We start from the raw sequence: 22,480 nt of genomic DNA on the forward strand, positions 1-22,480 counted from the left end.
TCGATTCAAGCTCTCACAGTTTAAAGGCTTCATAAACTAAAATCCCTCTGTTAGGAGGGATATCTCCTCACTGATCCAAAACTGGGAGGACACAGAACTGTATCAATTTACAAGGTTTTATCTGGGAACATTCCCCAAATCCCAGTGATCCTGGAACTCAGAATTTTAAAAAAGGAGAATTTATTGCTTTCAGCCTGGGAATTCTCCACGCATCTGCGAGTGAAAACAAATCCAAACCAGGATGGTTTGCATCTGACGTCCATTCCCAATCCACCAACCTCCACCCCAGCACACAGGCACCAAAGCACACACATGAGAAACACTGAGCTGCTGGAGCAGAGGGGTGTGCAGTATGTTCACCAACAGCTGCTAACTCCTGCAAGGTTTTGGATGAACTGAATTGAAGTCTGTGAGAGATTAAACTGGGTTACAGTGGAATCCACACTGACAAATGGAGCAAATCAGCACAGGAAATCTGAGACGCCCGATCAACAACAAGAACCTACATTTACATAGCACCCTGATTTCCAACCATGCTCTCATGAGCTCACCTGCAACTCTACTTCAAGTCCCAATCGGTTCTGGTCACTGTAGTGCCACACTTCCTTCTTTTTATTCATTCATGGAATGAAGGTGTCGCTGGCTAGGTATCATTTACTGTCCATCCCTAATTGCCCAGGGGGCTGTTATGAGTCAACCACATTGCTGTGGGTCTGGAGTCACATGTTGGCCAGACCAGGTAAGGATGGCAGTTTCCTTCCCTAAAGGACATTAGTGAACCAGATGGGTTTTTCTGACAATCAGCAATGGATTCACAGTCATTATTAGACTCTTAATTCCAGATATTTATTGAATTCAAATTCCATCATCTGCCATTGCAGGATTCAAACCCCAGAACATGACCTGGTTCTCTGGATTAACAGCCCATGGATAATACCACTCGGCCATCGCATGTCTTACATTCAGCACAGATTGTTCTGCTATAACACACATTCCTTAATGCAAATTCGCTACAACATGATTGATGAATTGGGGACACAGTTTCTAAAGCCTAAATTTTTAAAGTGTATATTGGTTATAATGCCATTCCAGCCCCATGAGTTTAAACTGTGCTGCTATTGCACGATTATCTTACAACGCGCGGTTGCACGAGAACGGTGTGCAGTAGAATATAACAAGTCAGGTACAAAGAAAAACCAAAATGCCATCCAGTTTGTTCATTTTGCAACTAAGTTGATGTGATAGTCCCATGTTGATTTCGTGCTGCACTGGTCAAACTCATGTTCCCTTGAGCACAAAGAACTGCCTGTTTGCTTTCTGAAAGGTTTGAGCATTTCTGCACTCATCTGTTTTATACCAACCTCGAGAGTTTAATTACTTGATGCATAGTGATTAGTGGTTGCCTGAATATTCCCTGTTTCTTCAGTACAAAGGGCTCCACCATATACCGCTGCACAGTCCTGGCTGCCACAGACATGTCTAGCACCAAGTCCACAAGTTGTTTGATGAGGCTTCAAGCGACCTCAGGATAACGGCAGGAGATGTAATGAAATTGTCTTTCACTCCGTGATATTTGAGAATCAGCCCCTGATGCTTTCTCGAAATTTTAATAAAGTGAAATCATTTTCCTGCAGTGAAAATGAGGCCACAGGAACATATGTCTTCATATCGTTACTGTGTCAGACACAGCAATACAACTTACACACACATTCCTCTCCACTTCACTGAGGGAAATAACTCACTCGGGCAACATTAGCTCTTAACAGCTTCATTTCTTAAACTTTTTAACATTCATTCAGGGGATGTGGGCATCGCTGGCTGGGCCCAGCATTTACTGCCCATCCCTATTTGCACTGGAGCAGGTAGTGGGGATCTGCCTTTATGAACTGCTGCAGTGGAGGGTATTTGGGAGCAAGGTCCAGGATTTTACTGCAGCAACTATGAAAGAACACTGTCCTCACAGGATGGTGAGTGGTTCACTGAAGCCTGGAATCAAACACTTTAGAGAGTCCGTTCAGCCCATCATGTCTACACCACAAAAGATACACCACTTGCCTACTTTCCTGCACTAGACCCATAGTCTTGAATGTTACGCTCATCCAAGTCCTTTTTAAAAGTTGTGAGGTTTCCCTCCTTGACTACCCTCCCAGTCATACAGTCATAGAGATGTACAGTACAGAATTAGACCCTTCAGTCCAACTCGTCCATATCTCAACATAATCTAGTCCCACCTGCCAGCACCCGGCCCATATCCCTTCAAACCCTTCCTATTCATATACCCATCCAAATGCCTTTTAAATGTTGCAATTGTACCAGCCTCCACCACCTCCTCTGGCAGCTCATTCCATACACGTACCACCCTCTGTGTGAAAAACGTTTCCGCCTTGGTGGTCTCTTTTATATCTTTCTCCTCTCACCCTGGAGTCCCCCACTCCAGGAAAAAGACTTTGCCTATTTACTCTATCCATGTCCCTCATGATTTTATAAACCTCTATAAGGTCACCCCTCAGCCTCCGATGCTCCAGGGAAAACAGTCCCAGCCTGTTCAGCTTCTCCCTGTAGCTCAAATCTTCCAACCCTGGCAACATCCTTGTAAATCTTTTCTGAACCCTTTCAAGTTTCACAACATCTTTCCGACAGGAAGGAGATCAGAATCGCATGTAACTTTCCAACAGTGGCCTAACCCGATGGGTCCTGTACAGCCGCAACATGACCTCCCGACTCCTGTACTCAATACTCTGAGCAATGAAGGAAAGCATAATGTCAGTGCAATCCAGACCCCCACCAGAGTCTGGGTGGAAATATCTTTCCTCAAAACCCCTCTAAACCTCCAGGCTTTCACTTTAAAATTATACACAGAGCCATCAAGTAATACAGCTCAGAGACAGGCCCTTTGGCCCACACTGGTCCATGGTGACCAAAATGCCCCTCCACACTAACCCCATTTCCCTGCACTTGGCACATATCCTTCTAAACCTTTCCTATCCATGTGTTTGTCCAAATGCCTTTTAAATGTTGTTGATGTACCCGCCTCTGGCCACTCATTCCATATGTGTACCACCCTCTGTGTAAAAAGTTGGGCCTAAGGTTCCCTTTTATTCTTTCCCCTCTAACCCTAAACTAGTGCCCTCTGTCCTCGATTGCTCAACCCTGGGAAAGAGACTGAGACCCTATCCATGCCTCTCATGGTCTTATACACTTCTATAAGATTTCCCCTCTGTCTCCTACGCTCTAAAGAAAAAAGTCCTAGCTTGTCCAACCCCTCCCTATAACTCAGAGTGTTGAGTCCCAGCAACATCCCTATAAATTTCTTCTGCACTCTTTCCAGTTTAATAATATCCTTCTTATAGTAAGGTGACCAATACTGAACATAATACTCCAAATGCGGCCTCACCAACGTCCTCTACAACTGTAACATAACTTCCCCTTGTTACTGATCCTGTGACAAAGGGGAACAGTTGCTTTCTATCCACCCTGCCCATGCCCCTCATAATATTATACCCCCCATCAAGTCCCCCCTCAGCCTCTCTGCTCCAAAGAAAATAACCCCTCTGATGTAGAGTTATCTAGACTCGAAACGTTAGCTTGCTCTCTCTCCATGAATGCTGCCTGGCCCACTGTGATCTCCAGCACTTTTTGTTTCCAGTACATGGCTCATCCAGTCACTCTCCATCGCTGAAATGTTCCATCTCAGGCAACATCCTGGTGCATCCCCACTGCACCCCCTCCAGTGCAATCCCATCCTTCCTATAGTGTGGAGTTGGGTGAGGAATTTACAGATGGTGGTGTTCCCATCTTCAATGGATATCAACATGTTTTAAATGAAGGCAGACCCTGTACATCAGACGAGGAATGCAGGGCAGTCAGTTACATGGGGAACATTAGATTACAAGGAATGTCTATTCCATATCGAACTTGCTGTTGGTGGTGATTTTCTCCTTGACCTCTCACAATCCATTAACCAGCTGTTGGTGTGCCTGCACTACACTGTCCCCATTACAAATTATCTCCACAGGAATCCAACCTTGCCAAAGGGCAGGGAAAGAAGATATTTTTAAAAAGGACAGTCATTAAGAGGCAAGGGTAGCAAAAAAAAAACGAAGGAAGAACAAAGATTATTGAAATACATGGAAAGTGCGATGTATTCCTGGCCAAAGATTCATGCAGATTTCTGTGAAAAGTCCACTGTCAGCAGCTGCAAGGAAGATTGTGGGTTGGTCTGTGAAAAAAAGGTGATCCACAGAGTCTTTGTTTAGCTGGAGATGGTCAGACGCAACAAGAAGTTTTGATATTCACCTGAATGCTGTAATAAAGAAAGGTGATGCAGTCTAATTTCCTGCTTCCAGTTTACTGGCAATAAAAGTTTGTGTGTGTGTGATAGAAAGTGTGTATATGTATATTGAGTGAGTGTGTGTGTGTGTGAATATGTGTGTGAGAGTGCATGTGAGAGTGTGTGTGTGAAAGAGTGTGAGAGCCTATGTGAGAGATAGTGTGTATGTGACAGACAGTGTGTGTTTGAAAGAGAGTGTGTGTATGTGTTCGTGAGAGAGACAGAGATAATGTGTGTGTGTGTATGTGAGTGTGTGCGCTAGAGGGTGTGTGTGTGTGAATGTGTGTGTGTGAGAGAGAGGGAGTGTGTGTGAGAGGGACAGACAGAATGTGAGTGTGTGAGAGAGAGAGACAATTTGTGTGTGTGTGTGTGAGAGAGAGTGTGTGCATGATAGACAGTGTGTATATGCATTACAGAAAGAGAGTGTGTGAGTGTGTGTTTGAGAGAGAGTGTGTGTGTGCGTGTGTGTTTGCGAGAGTGTGTGTGAGAGAGGGAGTGTGTATGTTTGAGAGAGTGAGAGAGAGAACGCATGTGTGTTGTTTGAGAGTGGGAGTGTGTGTGTGAGAGAGTGTGTGTGTGAGAGTGTGTGCGTGATTGAGACAGAGTGTGTTTAAGTGCATGAGAGAGAGAGCATGTGTAAGTGTGTGTGTTTGAGAGAGAGAGTGACAGTGTGTGTGTATGAGAGAGGGACAGAGAGAATGTCTGTGTGTGTGTCAGAGACAGAGTGTCTGTGTGTATGTGACAGAGTGTGTGCTTGATAGAGAGAGTGTGCATATGTGTGAGACAGAGCGAGAATGTGTAAGTGTGTGTTTGAGAGAGAGAGTGAGTTTGTGTGTGTGTGAGTGACAGAGTGTGTGCGTGACAGCGAGAGTGTGTGTATGTGTATGAGTGAGACAGCATGTGTAAGTGTGTGTGTTTAAGAGAGAGTTTGAGTGTGTGTGTTGTGTGAGACAAAATGTGTGTGCGTGCGGGTGTGTTTGAGAGAGAGTGTGTGTGCGCGTGCGTACGTGTGTTTGAGTGAGAGAGAATGTGTGTCTGTGTATGTGAGAGAGTGTGTGAGAGAGAGAGACAGAGAATGTGTGTGTGAGAGAGAGAGTTTGTGTGTGTCTGTGTGTGTGTGATAGAGAGACAGTGTGTGTGTTTGACAGAGAGAGTGTATGACAGAGAGTTTGTGTATGTCTGTGTGCGCGCACGCGTGTGTGTGATAGAGTGTGTGTGTTTGAAAGAGCGAGAGTTTGTGTGTGTCTGTGTGTGTGTGCGCATGTGTGTGTGTGATAGAGAGACAGAGAGTGTGTGTTTGAGAGAGAGAGAGTGTATGACAGAGAATTTGTGTATGTCTGTGTGTGTGCGCGCGCGTGTGTGTGATAGAGAGAGAGTGTGTGTGTTTGAAAGACCGAGAAAGAGAGTGTGTGTTTGTGTGTGTGTAAAATGAAAGTTTGTGGAACTAATAAAGGTTCACTGAGGTGTTACAGTGCAGAAGGATGCCATTTAGCCCATCTTGCTGGATAGGCTTGTTAAATCTGCTTCATGGTGGCTCAGTGGTTAGCACTGCTGCCTCACAGCACCAGTGTCCTGGGTTCGATCCTGGCCTCAGGTGACTGCCTGTGTGGAGTTTGCACATTCTCCCTGTGTCTGCATGGATTTTCTCCCACAGGCTAAGTGAATTGGACATGCTAAATTGCCTATAGTGTTAGGTGCATCAATCAGGGGTAAATGTAGGGGAATGGGTCTGGGTGGGTTACTCTTCGGAGGGTTGGTGTGGACTTGTTGGGCCGAAGGGTTTGTTTTCACGCTGTAGGGAATCTAATAATTAGCTCATGCCACTCGTCTGCCTTTCCACCCCCATACCCATTTAAACGGAGCAAGGCCCTTTCCACAAGTTCTGGTGCTGCAAAATATTCTTTGCAGAAAACCAGACAATTGGAAACATATACAAGGTCATCGAAATCAGACAAGGTCTGACCAGTTTATACTCAGCAATAAATATTGAAGGAGGTGCAAAATTTGTAAATAACTACAAATCTCAGCATTTCAGTACTGATGAGAAACAACACATTTTGTTGAAGCATATCATCACACACCGATCAGGACAGTTCACAAGAATAGCAAATTAATAAGAATATATTTCCACTACATGAAAGGACAGCATTGCAGGTTGATGAGTGGACTCTGACTGGTGTATGCACTATCACTGAGAATGCACCCACACATGCTGATTGACAATTAACTGCCAGGATTTATTTAAATTTGAAACCGGATAGGATCACATTGATTGGTCAAACCACTGACCTGAGAAATGAATCAGCAAATGGCAATCACCTATTTTGTTGAGTTCAAACAAATGCAGTTTCAGCCTGAGGATGATCTTATTTTGTACAACGATTAAAGAGATAATTTCTGAACTCATTCAGAAACATATATGTTACATATCTTCCATATTATAGCTGCTGTTTCCTGAACAAACCTTCCTAAATGTTGACTGTTTTAATGCAGGATTTGTTCTTTTGTTTTATCAATGCATGAGATGTTTGATAGGTGGGCCATGCCCATCCCTAATTTGCTCAGATGGCTGTTAAGAATCAACCACATTACGGTGGGTTTGGAGTCACATGTAGGCCAGACCAGGTAAGGATGGCAGTTTCCTTCCCTAAAGGGCATTTAGTGAACCAGATGGATTTTCCCCAATTTGTGCTCGCTATTAAGACTCTTAACTCCATATTTTTATTGAATTTAAAGTCCATTCAAATTCAAATCTAGGTCCACAGAATATGACCTGGGTCTCTGGATTAGCAATTGAAGAAGGGTCACTGGATCTGAAACGCTAACTCGGATTTCTCTCCACGGATGCTATCAGACCTGCTGAGCTTTTCCAGCATTTCTGTTTCTGTTTCTGATTTCCAGCACCTGCAGTCCTTTGTGTTTTTTCTCGGGATTAACAGTCCAACGATAATACCAGTACGCCATCACCTCTGTTCTTTCTGTCTCAGAAACCCCAGATCTTACTGATCCAGATTATAACTCCATTCCTGCCATTTAAAACAGCATGCTTCGGAAAATCAGTGGGACTCTATAACATTGTGCACATTATCCAGACCTTACCAAACAGGCTTTTGAAGTTTGCGTGACAGGATCTAACGATCCAGCCACATAATTAAACTGCTTTATATATTTGGAGTTGACTTCACTCACAGAACATCTTGCACTAGTGGTGAACTCTGTGAATCTTGTTATTTCCCACATTTTCAACAATAATAGCTTCCATCCTCTGTAACTATTCCCGCTTACAGTCAGGACCTGCTGAAACTCCCACTAGCCCAGAAACAAAGCATCACTCCTTCCATTCCCATTTAAAACACCTTAAAGCCAAACCTTACTTCAACTATCTGATTTGGACATCAATCTGTGACTTTTTTTTCAGTCCAGCTGTCTTTATTGAAACAATATTGCAAGTGCTTTCCAAAAACTTGTTCAGAGAGTTAATACTCTGCATTTAAAATGTATTTTGCCATTTCTCTGGTTTGCTATTCACAAGAATAAACATTTCATTCTGACACACGAACTAAATCACCCAATTGGTGTTAAACCAATCAAAAGCCTGTCCACCATCTACAAGGCACAGGTTGGGACTGTAATGGAATACTCCCCACTTGCCTGGATGGGGGCAGCTCCAACAACACTCAAGAAGCTTGACACCATCCAGGACAAAGCAGTCCACTTGATTGGCACTACATCCACAAACATACACTCTCTTCATCACCGATGCTCAGTAGCTGCAGTGTGTACTATCTACGCGATACACTGCAGAAATTCACCGAAGATCTTTAGACAGCATCTTCCAAACTCATGAACACTCCCATGAAGAAGGACAAGAGCAACAGATACATGGGAACACCACCCCCTGCTAGTTCCCCTCCACTCACCATCCCGACTTGGAAATATATCGCTGTTCCTTCACTGTCACTGGGTAAAAATCCTGGAATTCCCTCCCTAAGGACATTGTGGGTCTACCTACAGCACATGGACTACATCATGGTTCAAGAAGGCAGCTCACCCCCACCTTCACACGGTCATCATAAAACTGAACGTAACACGAGTCACTATGGTAGACGATCAAAAGCTTGGGCAATGAGGTGGATTTTAACAATCATCTTGTGAAGGATCATACAGGTTTGGGAAGTACTGAACATAAGAGTGTGGCTGCTCGAGAAGGAACAATTAACAAAAAGACTTGAAGATGCTCGCGAGGCCAGACCCAGAGCAGTGCAGAGATCAGGGAGAGTGATCGAGGAAGAGGGGGCATGACATAACAATGAATCCAGCCATGACTGAAGTAATGGAAGCCTCCTCTCTCTCTCTCTCTCTCTCTCTGTACGTCTGAGATGGGATCGGGGTGGTGGGGGTACACCATATAAATAACTGTCCACTAGACTGAAGTTCCATACCCCTATCGCTGAGCAGCAGCATAAAGCAAACAGTTTGAGCTGACCTGCTTGAGGTGAGGAGCAGCTCAGATTCAGCAACGGGGACAGAACAGAGATAACATCCACCAATAGTATGTGGACCCGAGAGGATATGGCCCATGGACAGTGCATGGAGTTCACTGCTGGCTATAACATTGTTCCTTTCACTCCCATCAGCATCCTACATCTGCCCCTGTTGGGAGATCCACTCTCAGGGTGGCACTTGGCTGTGCTGCCCCATCCACCCCCGTAACTCAGTTGGGATGCTGCCCCCCACCCCACCCCCACCAACCCCGTGATATCCATTACCCAACAACACGAAGGTCAGGCTCTCTTTCTGCTGGCTGGCACTCTACCCTCAGAAACCAGCTCCGGAGCATCTCAGCTTTGATCAAATACCCAAAATATTGATGTTTTCTTTCATAGATGATTGTTTTTAAGAGCTCGTTTTGCTCTTGCAAATTCAAACATCTCTTCATTTGTCTCAGGAATGCAGAAGTTTAAGCAAATGTCTTAGCATTCAAATTTCAAAATTCTCTGCTTCCTTCCACAGATCATAGAATCACTGAATCGCTACAGTGTGGAAGCAGGCCCTTCGGCCCATCAAGTCCACACCGACCCTCCGAACAGCATCCCACCCAGACCCACACCCCTACTCTATTACTATATCCCTATATTTCCCATGGCTAATCCACCTAGCCTACATATCCCTGAACACCACTGGCAATTTGGCTTGACAAATCCACCCAACCTGCACATCCTTGGACTGGGGAAGGAACATGGAGCACCCGGAAGAACCCCACACAGACACGGGGAGAATGTGCAAACTTCACACAGTCACCTGAGGATAGAATTGAACCCCGGTCCTTGGTGTTCTGAGGCAGCAGGGCTAACCACTGGGATCTTACTGTCTAGATTTCTGATATTCTCAGGAGAATTTACAGGTTCTTCACTTGTTTCAGCTTGATTAGAAGAAAAACAAAGACTTGCAAATGTGGAACTATGAAGACCAGGTCTAAGGTTATCATTTGAACAAAGTCAGCTTCTCAGTAGAATATCCACCAGTGGATGAGAAACCCATTTGCTTCTATTGTATGGTGGATGAAGCTCTCACTTTGTGTTTCCATTTGAGTTACTGTGCTATTTATTCCTCTTTTGGGGACTATCTCCTGGATATCTTCAATGGAATTACTGTCAGTATTTTACAAGCATTGTATGTTTATCAGAGGTTCAATCTCAAATGGAAAAACAGCTGGTTCTGAAGAAGAGACAACTGGGTTCAAAATGTTCCTCTCCCCACAGATGCTACCAGACCTGCTGAGTTTCTCCAGCACTCTGTGTTATCCCACAAGGCACAGAAAACAGAGGATACAGAACCCAGTGTCCCTCCTATGGTTCAGTGCACCACACTTCAATTTCTCAATATTATTGTTGTGTGGAGAACAATTCAGCTTAGGGCGCTGCTCTGAGTGCAGTGTATATAATCAGGGAGGCGCAAAGCTTCAAATGAAATAGAATCTGGGGCAACACCCAGGGGACAGAGAGAGAACCTTGCTGTACCTTTGTTCAGGATGTAAAGTGGCTGCAATGAAACCCAATTTCAAACCAAAATCGTTCGCCTGGATTCAGCCAATTAACATACATTCAGCCCCGCTCCGTGTGTCTAAGGGGCTTGATGTCTGTTTCTTGGACTCTTCAGAAAACTAGCGTCACAAAGACTTGAGTAGATGCTACTCTGGCCGATGCCCCAATCTGGCTAAACACGACGTGGTCCTAGCTTCCTACTGTTTACTCGTCTCCAGCAGAGAGAAATATTCTTTCCTCAGGGAGAGAAATGCATACATACTTGTCGTGGGCGGGGGTTTCAATCCATATTTTTCAAACACTCATGGGAAGTGGAGAGGAGCAGAATTACTTGTCCTACTCCTAATGATCAGAAACAGCACCGTCCCATCCCAAAGCCATGGATTACAGCCCCTGTCCCCAGCCCTCATCTAAGGCATGGAGAAGGGTTACCTGCAGAGGTGTGATAGGTTCTGAAATCAGCTTTCTGCTGCTCTATTAACAACCCCCTTGGATTTGTGGTTAACAAAAAGTTGCACTAGAGCCTGTCAACTTACTGAAACAGCTTAGCTTTCTCTGTGTATTTGATCACCGCTGGCCATCTGGCTTCAAACTGGAGGAGGTGGATTCTGTTAAAGAGCGTATTTACATGCTAAAGTCCTTTACATTGCAGTGGAAACTAATTTCAAGACAATAAATGTAAAATAAACCCAAGCAGACTGTATCTTCAATAACACAGCCCCCTGCCTCAAACGAACTTGATGCAAGATATGCTATTTTTAATTCTTAAAACTCACTCCAGGTTCCTTTCAATAAATAAGAACCAGGGTATCCAGGGCAGAAGTTGTGCTGTGTTTATAAACCACAGTCTTGATCTGAGAGCATAGCCAGCCACCAGAGTACCAGTAACAAAGTGAATTTCCCCACCTGATAAACACCTCGAGAGACACACCATGGTCTCAGGAGCAGCTGGATTGCACGGAGATTACCAAAGCGCCAATTCCTCAGAGCTCGGGCCGTAAAGTTCCAGACCAGACTATCCCAGTTATACAGCAAGTCTTCAAAGCTGAACAGAACTGTCGCCATTGCATCAGCAAATGTAACCCCGTGGAGTTCAAAATGATTCTCTTGAGTGCTGCTACCCCGTCAATACTGCAAACTGAAAACCACACTCTCAGCCTTTTTTTTGTGTTCGGTGCAATTCCTGGAGCCAAAGGAAGAGGGATGAAGCCAACAGTAACTTTTCTTCCTTCCCATAAGAAGGAGTGCTCCTCAGAGACCTCAGAGTGTGCTGTCCAAAAAGGACCAAACTCAGAGCAACTTCAGATCCAGCGATACATCTTCACATTACACAGATGAGAAAAAGCCTTCATTCAAGTCTCTTGTGATAAACAAAGGGCTACTCCCAGTGTTCACGTTGTTTTATTTTTGAATAGGATCAGCTGGTTGTTTGACTGCCAGAACTGTGTCTCGGGAAAAATTAACTCTCAGCGTTGTTTTTCTGCCAAAATTCCCTTGACATTCCATTTTGCTGCTTTGGGTCAATGGCACAAAGTGCTGTGTATTATATACACTGAGCCCCAGTAAAACAGGGCCAACTGAATAATCTCGATACAAGATAACCATAAAATGACATATTGCTTTCACTGTTAAGAGGTTACAGCTCTGTTGATGAAACTAATTCCTTAATTGCATTCACTCATCATCTGCTTCCTGTTCCCGTGAGCCAAACAATTTTGACATTTCCGAAAATATTGAAACTGCCATGAAATGTTACATAGAATAGTTTAGTTTCAGCTTCTGGTTTTCTGAGCTTTTGAAGCCAGTGACCATGTTCAGAAGTGGAATTCGATGTAACACCTCATGGTCATTTCAATAGTTTGGGAAATGTCAAAATTGATGGACTGACAGAATTCCACTTCTGAACACGGTCACTGGCTTCAAAAACTAAGATAACCAGAAGTTAAAACTAAACTATTCTGTTCCATCCACATCCTGTGGTAGACAGCAGATCGAGAGTGGTGCTGGAAAAGCACAATTGGTCAGGCCGCCCTTCATCATGAAGGGCTTTTGCCCAAAATGTTGATTTTCCTGCTCCTCAGATGCTGCCTGACCTGCTGTGCTTTTCCAGCACCACTCTAATCTTGACTCTCATCTCCAGCATCTGCAGTACCTACTTCTGCCTAGAAAGCAGATTTAGACAAGGGAGGATTTTCTCTTGTGAAAACAAAGTTGACCTGTGCATGAGACAGTCAGTATTATCTGGTGATCAATCGTCAATCTGTTTTACCGTGGAGAATATGCAGTGTGCAATTTTCCAAGTGTATGTGCACTGCTTACTGAAGGTTTTTTTTATCATAGTGTCATAAACCAATTATGATTTCCAATTAAAACTTTAATCTTCCTGCATGCAATTATTTGTCTGCAGCAGCAACGATTTCCAAGAGGTAAATATTAATCCTACCACCAGTGATTAATAAAAGAGAAGATTTGTACAGCGCCATTAGCAGCTACAACACCTTCCAAAGCATTTCACACTCAATGAACTGTGGTGATGTAGCAAAGCCAATTTGTACATAGCAATTCCCACCAACAAGATGACCAGTGGATCTATTTTTGTTATAAAAACTGAAAGAACTGCGGATGCTGGAAATCAGAAACAAAAACAGAAATTGCTGGAAAAACTCAGGAGGTCTGGCAGCATCTGTGGAGAGAGATGAGAGTTAACATTTTGGGTCACCTGAAACGTTAACTCTGATCTCAAGTTGTACAAATCTTCTCTTTTATTATTAATCACTGGTGGTAGAATTAATATTTACCTCTTGGAAATCGTTGCTGCTGCAGACAAATAATTGCATGCAAGAAGATTAAAGTTTTAATTGGAAATCATAATTTCTGTTTTTGTGTTTCCATTTTTTTATAGGTTTTAATGAAACAAAAACACTGACCAGGATACCAGGGAACTACTCCACCACTCTTCATCAGGGAAGTGACCATGCGATCTTTCACATTCACCTGAGTGAGCTCAGTTTGCATCCTATCTCCACACTGTACTCCGCAGTCCACTTTGAATTGTGTGTTGAGCCCTCTGAAACTGTATTCAAACCCGCTGCCCACTGAGCAGAATCTTCAGCCTCATACTGACTGATGTATCAATCAGAAACAGGCCAATCAGCCCAAACATTCCACGCTCCTGTGTATTCTTCACTTGAGCATCCTCATGGCCTTTCTCACCTCCCACTGGGACTGTCTAGTCTCATCTCCCTCAGATGGTATTCCAGCCTCCTGTTAAATAATCCTACACTCCACACCTCAACCCTTCTCTACAGCAGCCAGTTCCATATTCTCACCACTCTGAACAGTGAACAATACAGCACAGGAGCAGCCCCTTCGGCCCTCCAAGCCTATGCCAGCACATTCTGCCCTTCCATACTAAAACTGTCTTCACTTACAGGATCCATATCCCTCTATTCCCTTCCTATTCCTGTATTTGTCCAGGAGCTTCTTGAATGCTGCTATTGTATCTACTTCCACCACCTCCTCTGGCAGCATGTCCCAGGCACCCACCACCCTTTGTGGGAAAAACGTGCCTTGCACATCTCTTTTAAACTACCCCCTTCGTACCTTGAACCTGTGTACCATGGTAATAGACCCCTCCGCCCTGGGGAAAAAAGCCTCATATTATCCACTCTCTCCATGCCATTCACAATCTTATAAACTTCTATCAGGTCGTCCCAGACCTCCTGCATTCCAGTGAAAAAAAACCCAGTCAATCCAACCTTTTTTCATCGCTAAAATCTCCCATGCCAGCTAACATCCTGGTCAACCATTTCTGTACCTTCTCCAAAGCATCCACATCCTTCTGGTAGTGTGCTGACCAGAACTGTACACAATATTGCAAGTGTGGCCTAACTACAGTTATAGAGTCATAGAGATGTACATGCCGACGAGATATCCCAACCCAATCTAGTCCCACCTGCCAGCACACAGCCCATTTCCCTCCAAACCCTTCCTATTCATATACCCATCCAAATACCTCTTAAATGTTGCAACTTGTCTATCTTTATACTCAATCCCCCATCCAATGAGGCAAGCATGCCATAGGCCTTTTCCTTCTGGATTCTTCTCAATTCCCGATGGATTTCTTGCCTCTTGTCCTTTGGGAAATGGCTGAGGGTTTGATTCCTCTCCACAAGAGAAAGCTGTTGACGGGCTTAGGCCCGAAACGTTGACTCTCGGATGCTGCCTGACTTGCTGTGCTTTTCCAGTACCACACTGTTTGATAACAATCTCTTCATATCTACTCTATCATCACCTCTCATCATTTTACAGAGCTCTGTTAGCTCACTTCTCAGCATCGTCTTTTCAACAAAGGTGAGATCTAGTCTGTTCACTCTTTTCTAATTCATGTTACCTCACAATGTTGATTGTCATATGAGTCAACCAATGCCAGGGAAGCCTTAGGGTACAGTGTTGCCACCAATCTTCCTTCCTGCAATGAGCCTGTTTGGTAACAGGATAAACTACCGGTGAATTGTAACAAGGAGAGGCACTTATAAACTCATCAACTTGACTTATCAAGAAAAGTTAAACCTTTATTTACTAGAGTTTAGAACAATAAAGGGTGAATTTATTGAAACATACAAGGCAATGGGCCAAGTGCTGGAAAACAGGAGGGGAATAGTTAGCTGCTTGTTTTTGATTGAGACAGACTCGATGGGCTGAAGGGCCTTTTCTGTGCTGCAGACCTCTATGACTCTCTTCTGAGGGGCCTTGACAAGAAGATGTTCAGAAGATGTTTCCACTAGAAGGGGTGTCTCAAACTAAGGTCAAAGGGAATCTTGTAAAGGAATGTCTTCTCCCAGAGGAGAGTGTATGTTTGGAATTCTCTGCCCTGGACAGTTGTGCAGGCGAGATCACCAAACGTATGTGAAGAGGATGGAGATGGGTTTTTGAAATGTTGGGGAGTTGAAGGCTATGAGGACCTGGCACTAAAGAGGAGTTGAGGCCTGGAGCATTTCAGCCATGAGTTTATAGAAGGGCAGGGAAGAGTGAGGGGCTGATTGGCCTTATTCTGCTTTCACTTCTTATATCTGAAAAGTTTGGAACTCCCTTCTGCATAAGACAACCGATGTTTAGTCAATTGTTAAATTTTAAAGTGGAGACTGATAGGATTTTAACCAGAAGTATCAAAGGTAGGTAGGGTGAAGATGAGTGCATGGATTTAGCTCAGAAATTTGCCATAATCTCACTGAATAGTGATGGAAACAAACTCAAAAGACTTAACAGCTCCTTCTTCTCCTGTGATTTCCATCTGCATGTCACAGAGTAACTGCTTTGTATTGGGGATCATTCTGATCCAAGTCCGGCCATTCTCCGCTACAGATCACTCCCACCAGACAGCAGCTTGATAGGTCCTACAACAGGTTATTACCTGTACAACCTCTGCACCTCACATCCAAACCATCACCGCATTAAATGAAAGCATGAATCTCCCAAGTTGTACATCCAACTTTGACAGAATTCCCGTGCTCCCTTTTTACATGCTGCTGTCATTTTGACACATGGGAAACTTTTGAACAAAGTGACCTCAAAGATGAACTGTTCAGGCTAAATGTTTTGAGAGCTCCATCAGTGTCTGTGCTTTTTCCAAAAAAAGAATCTGGTAACCCTGAAGCCAGAAGGTCCTGTGATATAAACAAATAATCCCCGAAAGTCTCTTAAATTGCTTAGATTGTACTATTCTGGGTATTCTCCCAAACCCTCAGCAATGTCAGGCTGGGAGCTATTTCCAGACATGCTTCCCAGTTATCGATGTCAGTCCATGAATATTTTCCATTTATTCACAAGGAAATAACAGTCAAGGGTTGGCTGCAATTGGCAATCAGAATTGTTTTCATACATAATAAAATTACAGTCAGTTAAAAAGTAGCCAATACAGGGACAATTGGAGAAGCAACAGAATGTCTGAGTGAATACCTGTGTGAGGTAATGTGATTCGTTTTCATGTCGATATCTACCAACGTATTTGTTATTCAAAACTATTTCACTCTGTTATGGCATAAGCTCTGTTAATTATTTCTGTTCACCCCTGGGCTCAGTGGTTAGCACTGCTGCCTCACAGCGCCAAGGACCCAGGTTTGATTCCAGCCTCGGGTGAATGTCTGTGTGGAGCTTGCATGTTCTCCCTGTGTCTGTGTGGGTTTCTCCTGGGTGTTCCAGTTTCCTCCCACAGTCCAGGGACGTGCAGGCTGAGTGGATTAGCCATGGGATATGCAGGGTTATGGGCGTAGGATGGGGTCTGGGGAGGATGGAGGGTCCCTACAGACTCAAATGGCCTCTTTCCCCACTGCAGGGATTCTATGATTGTTCTCATTTGTATTTTTTGACAAAAACCGATACAATACTTGTGGTCCTCAGTGTTGGAGAGCAGCTTGTAGAGATCCACTAGATGGTTGTTGTCATCTTTAAGGAGTCCATTCCAGGATGTGCGGACTGCCCCATCGGTTGGGCAGCAGAGGGGTGGGGGGTGAGAGTTTGGAGTGATGGGGTGTTGAGGTGGGGGGAGGGAACGGTTGTGCAGTCCCTTCAACACCTCGATTTCACCCCTGCATCTTCCTGAGGGGGCCGGTACCTTCCTGAATAAACCCCCTCTGTTTCAAAGGGGGATTTGTCAGTCCTGTGGAGTGGAGGCACAGGGGCTGACCTCTTCAGAGATGCTTACAGCACATTTCCAATGTGTCTTCCAAGTCTTCCCGTGATGTTGGGGAGGGAGAGATTATTAGATTAGATTACTTACAGTGTGGAAACAGGCCCTTTGGCCCAACAAGTCCACACCGACCCACCGAACCGCAACCCACCCATTCCCCTACATTTACCCCTTCACCTAACACTACAGGTAATTTAGCATGGCCAATTCACCTGACCTGCACATTTTTCGACTGTGGGAGGAAACCGGAGCACCCAGAGGAAACCCACACAGACACGGGGAGAATGTGCAAACTCCACACAGTCAGTCACCTGAGTCGGGAATTGAACCCGGGTCTCTGGCACTGTGAGGCAGCAGTGCTAACCACTGTGCCACCGTCCCGCTGCACTCAAGTTCTGAGTGGAACTGCCACTTGAGAGTCTGGGGTCACTGTTCTCAAACTGGCATTCACTGCCCAGCAGAGCCAGCTTTGGTGAATGGTGCCTTGTTTATTGGGCATGGCAGCTGGGTAGAGGATGCTGCAACTCAACCCCATTCTAGCCACTGGATTTGGAGGATGATGGGAAGGTGCTGCTGGGCAGTACCTCCTGTCCTTTCAGATGACTATTGAAGGTTGTCCTGGATGCTGTACAGGAGCTAGAGAGAGCTGTTCATAGAATGGACAGTATGCAGCAGGGTTAGAGGGTCAAGGGGCCTGTTCCTGTGCTGTAATTTTCTTTGTTCGTTGTATTCTATTAATGGGAACAAGGTGGGGATGCTGAACCTGGACAATAATATTTCAACATTTGCTGGACAACTCTGCACAGTTCTAGGTCTCACATTATCAGAAGGATATCATAGTCATAGAAATGTACAGCATGGAAACAGACCCTTCGGTCTAACCTGTCCACACCGACCAGATATCCCAACCCAATCTAGTCTCACCTGCCAGCACCCGGCCCATATCCCTCCAAACCCTTCCTATTCATATACCCATCCAGATGCCTCTTAAATGTTGCAATTGTACCAGCCTCCCCCACTTCCTCTGGCAGCTCATTCCATACACGTACCACCCTCTGTGTGAAAACGTTGCCCCTTAGGTCTCTTTTATATCTTTCCCCTCTCATCCTAAACCTATGCCCTCTAGTTCTGGACTCCCCCACCCCAGGGAAAAGACTTTGCCTATATATCCTATCAATGCCCCTCATAATTTTGTAAACCTCTATAAGGTCACCCCTCAGGGGACGCTCCAGGGAAAGCAGCCCCAGCATGTTCAGCCTCTCCCTATAGTTCAAATCCTCCAACCCTGGCAATATCCCTCCAAGTTTCACAACATCTTTCCGATAGGGAGGAGACCAGAATTGCACGCAATGTCCCAACAGCGGCCTAACCAATGTCCTGTGCAGCCGCAACATGACCTCCCAGCTCCTGTACTCAATACTCTGACCAATAAAGGAAAGCATACCAAACACCTTCTTCACTATCCTAGCTACCTGCGACTCCACTTTCAAGAAGCTATGAACCTGCACTCCAAGGTCTCTTTGTTCAGCAACACTCCCTTGGACCTTACCATTAAGTGTATAAGTCCTGCTAAGATTTGCTTTCCCAAAATGCAGCACCTCGCATTTATCTGAATTAAATTCCATCTGCCACTTCTCAACCCATTGGCCCATCTGGTCCAGATCCTGTTGTAGTCTGAGGTAACCCTCTTCGCTGTCCACTACACCTCCAATTTTGGTGTCATCTGCAAACTTACTAACTGTACCTCTTGTGCTCGCATCCAAATCATTTATGTAAATGACAAAAAGTAGAGGACCCAGCACCGATTGTTGTGGTCAGAGAGGGTGCAGTGATTTACAAGAATGGTTCAAAGTTTGGGAGAAGATTTGTAGCTCGGGTGCTCGCCAGGAAATTCCTAGAGGCATGGCACTCGTCCACAGATTCAATCAATAAGCACATCGACCTGGACCCAATATACCGGCCACTGCAACGGACAGCTGGAACTGACAACCGGAAGCGAAAGATTCAAATCACTATAAATGCCGGAGGAAACATCACAGAAGCGCTTCACAGGAGGCTCCCAAGCACTGAGGATGTCACCAAGACAGGGGACGAAACATCTGCAACACAAATTCCCAGCTCAGCGAACAGAATTACAAGAATGGTTCCAGGGATGAGAATCTACCGTTAAGAGGAGAGATTGAAGGGGTTGGGACTGTTCTCCTTGATGAAGGCAAATGATTCGGGGAGGCAGCCGCTGCTCGAATTACTGCTCAACTATTAATCCAGAAACTTAGCTAATTTTCTGGAGACCCAGGTTTGAGTCCTGCCAAGGCAGATGGTGCAATTTAAATTCAATAAAAAATATCTAGAATTAAGTATCTGATGATGACCATGAATCCATTGTCAATTGTTGGGAAAACCGTGTCTGATTCACTGATGTCCCTTCGGGAAGGAATCTGCCATCCTTACCTGGTCTGGCCCACATCTGACTCCAGACCCACAACAACAGGGTTGACTCTTAACTGCCCTCTGGGTAATTAGGGATGGGCAATAAACATCATCCATGAATGAATTTTTTAAAAGCCCAATGGAAGATTTGGGAGAATTTGCAAACTAATGAGGGGTCTGGAAAGCATGGATGGGGGAACCCTGTCTCCCCCATGTAAAAGGACCGAGAATTGAGAAAACACAGGTTTAAAGTAATTTGCAAAGAAGCAAATGCGATGTGAGAAAAAAGACTTTTCATGGAATGTAATGCTGTATCCAGGGGAGTGGAGAGATGCTCGGAATGAAATGATATCTTGGGGGGACTTGACAGGGTGAATGCTGAAAGCATCTTCCCTTTTTTTGGGAGAGACTTGAACTAGGGGAGACTTTGAAAATCAGGAGTCTCCAATTCAAGCAGCAATGTCTGTGGGACTCTCTCTCCCAGACACAGTGGCACAGTGGTTAGCACTGCTGCCTCACACCACCAGAGACCCAGCTTCGATTCCAGCCTTGGGTGACTGTCTGTGTGGAGTTTGCACATTCTCCCCGTATCTGTGTGAGCGACCAAAGGTGTGCAGGTTAGGGTGGACTGGCTGCGATAAGTTGTCTGCAGTATGCAGGGTTAGCCATGGGAAATGCAGGGTTAAGAGGACAGGGTAGGGGATGCTCTTCAGAGGGTTGGTGCAGGCTCGATGGGCTGAACGGTCTGCTTCCATACTGTAGGGATTGTATGATTCTGATTCAGTAACAGCAGGGGAAGTTGGGCCATGAAATATTCATAAAGCTGAATTGGATTCTTGACTTGCAAAAGGAGTCCAACAGGAGAGGGATGAATGGAACTGTATAATCCACCAGCAGATTAGCCAGGATCTTATTATAAACTGCAGCAGATTCGAGGGGCTGAAAGGCCAGCCCTTGCTCCTATGTACATGCACACAGGGCAAACAACAAGATTAACTTGGAACCTTGTTTTCTGTGGCTCAGTTTCGGGTGAGCTGCTTTTTCCACTCACCGAGTCTCTGGTGAACCCCGGAATTGTTTCAAACTGTAAAGATCGAGGAAAAGCATAAAGGGAAAATGCCAGAACACCAATCAAACAGACAGTGCAGTCCCAGTCTCTCACTCACGGCACGGTTGATACAGCCTGACATGAGGAACACATACTAAGCACAGCTAGCACCTGACCACAGGCTGCACCAACAATGTGCAAACTCTGCAGTCCTGCCCCTCGAGGGAATGAAAAATTTCCTACGCTGGGATCGGAAATCAAGACTTTGCATTATTAATTAACAGCTGTATAACAAGGACATGAACAATGCATTACAATAAAATTCACAGTCCAGTGCTACACTGTCACAGTGACAGTAAAATGCCGTACTGTGGGAGTGCTACACTGTCACAGTGACAGTAAAATGCCGTACTGTGGGAGTGCTACACTGACAGTGATAATAAAATGCAGTACTGTGGGAGTGTAACAGTGTCATGGTGACAGTCCAATGTCGTACTGTGGGAGTGCTACACTGTCACAGTGACAGTCCAATGCCGTACTGTGGGAGTGTAACAGTGTCATGGTGACAGTCCAATGTCGTACTGTGGGAGTGCTACACTGTCAGGGTGAGAGTCCAATGTCGTACTGTGGGAGTGCTACACTGTCAGGGTGACAGTCCAATGTCGTACTGTGGGAGTGCTACACTGACACAGTGACAATAAAATGCCATACTGTGGGAGTGTAACAGTGCCACGGTGACAGTCCAATGCCGTACTGTGGGAGTGCTACACTGTTATGGTGACAGTCCAATGCCGTACTGTGGGGGTGCTGCACTGTCACGGTGACAGTCCAATGCCGTACTGTGGGAGTGTAACACTGTCACAGTGACAGTAAAATGCTGTACTGTGGGAGTGTAACAGTGTCACGGTGACAGTCCAATGCCGTACTGTTGGAGTGTAAAACCGTCATGGTGAAAGTCCAATGCCGTACTGTGGGACTGCTGCACTGTCACGGTGACAGTCCAATGTCATACTGTGGGTGTGGTACAGTGTCACGGTGACAGTCCAATGCCGTACTGTGGTAGTGCCGCACTGTCACGGAGACAGTAAAATGCCGTACTGTGGGAGTGCTACACTGACACAGTGACAATAAAATGCCGTACTGTGGGAGTGTAACACTGTCATTGTGACAGTCCAATGCCGTACTGTGGGGGTGCGGCACTGTCACGGTGACAGTCCAATGCCGTACTGTGGGAGTGCCGCACTGTCACGGTGACAGTCCAATGCCGTACTGTGGGAGTGCCGCACTGTCACGGTGACAGTCCAATGCCTTACTGTGGGAGTGCTACATTGTCACGGTGACAGCCAATGCCGTACTGTGGGAGTGCTACACTGACACGGTGACAGTTCAATGCCATCCTGTGGGAGTGCTACACTGTCACTGTGACAGTTCAATGCCATCCTGTGGGAGTGCTACACTGTCACTGTGACAGTTCAATGCCATACTGTGGGAGTGCTACACTGTCACTGTGACAGTTCAATGCCATACTGTGGGAGTGCTACACTGTCACGGTGACAATAAAATGCCATACTGTGGGAGTGCTACACTGTCACGGTGACAGTCCAATGCCGTACTGTGGGAGTGCTACACTGTCACGTTGACAGTCCATTCACCTACTGTGGGAGTGCTACACTGTCATGGTGACAGTCCATTGCCGTACTGTGAGAGTGCTACACTGTCATGGTGACAGACCAATGCCGTACTGTGGGAGTGCCGCACTTTCACGGTGACAGTTCATTGCCGTACTGTGGGAGTGCTACACTGTCACGGGGACTGTCCATTGCCGTACTGTGGGAGTGCTACACTGTCACGGTGACAGTCCATTGTCGTACTGTGGGAGTGCTACACTGTCACGGGGACTGTCCATTGCCGTACTGTGGGAGTGCTACACTGTCACGGTG

The 22,480-nt window shown here is 45.4% G+C and overlaps 1 protein-coding gene across 7 annotated transcripts in view; it reads right to left on the reverse strand.

Annotated features, from left to right (window-relative positions):
• The window catches only part of frmd4a (FERM domain containing 4A), a 773,221-nt gene that overhangs the window by 359,516 nt on the left and 391,225 nt on the right, over positions 1 to 22,480 (reverse strand). Inside the window, exon 1 of one of the 7 annotated variants that reach the window (XM_072563051.1) lies at positions 11,281 to 11,558. The exons of 4 other annotated variants lie outside the window; for them this stretch is intronic. In XM_072563051.1, coding sequence (XP_072419152.1) covers positions 11,281 to 11,439 — 159 coding nt within the window. In that variant the 5' untranslated portion in view covers positions 11,440 to 11,558. Of the gene's footprint in view, positions 1 to 11,280; positions 11,559 to 22,480 lie in introns of those variants that run through there. 2 more of the 7 variants (XM_072563054.1, XM_072563052.1) reach the window with 2 other exon arrangements.

The sequence above is a fragment of the Chiloscyllium punctatum genome, chromosome 44 (genome assembly GCF_047496795.1).
Source record: "Chiloscyllium punctatum isolate Juve2018m chromosome 44, sChiPun1.3, whole genome shotgun sequence".
Lineage (NCBI taxonomy): Eukaryota > Metazoa > Chordata > Chondrichthyes > Orectolobiformes > Hemiscylliidae > Chiloscyllium > Chiloscyllium punctatum.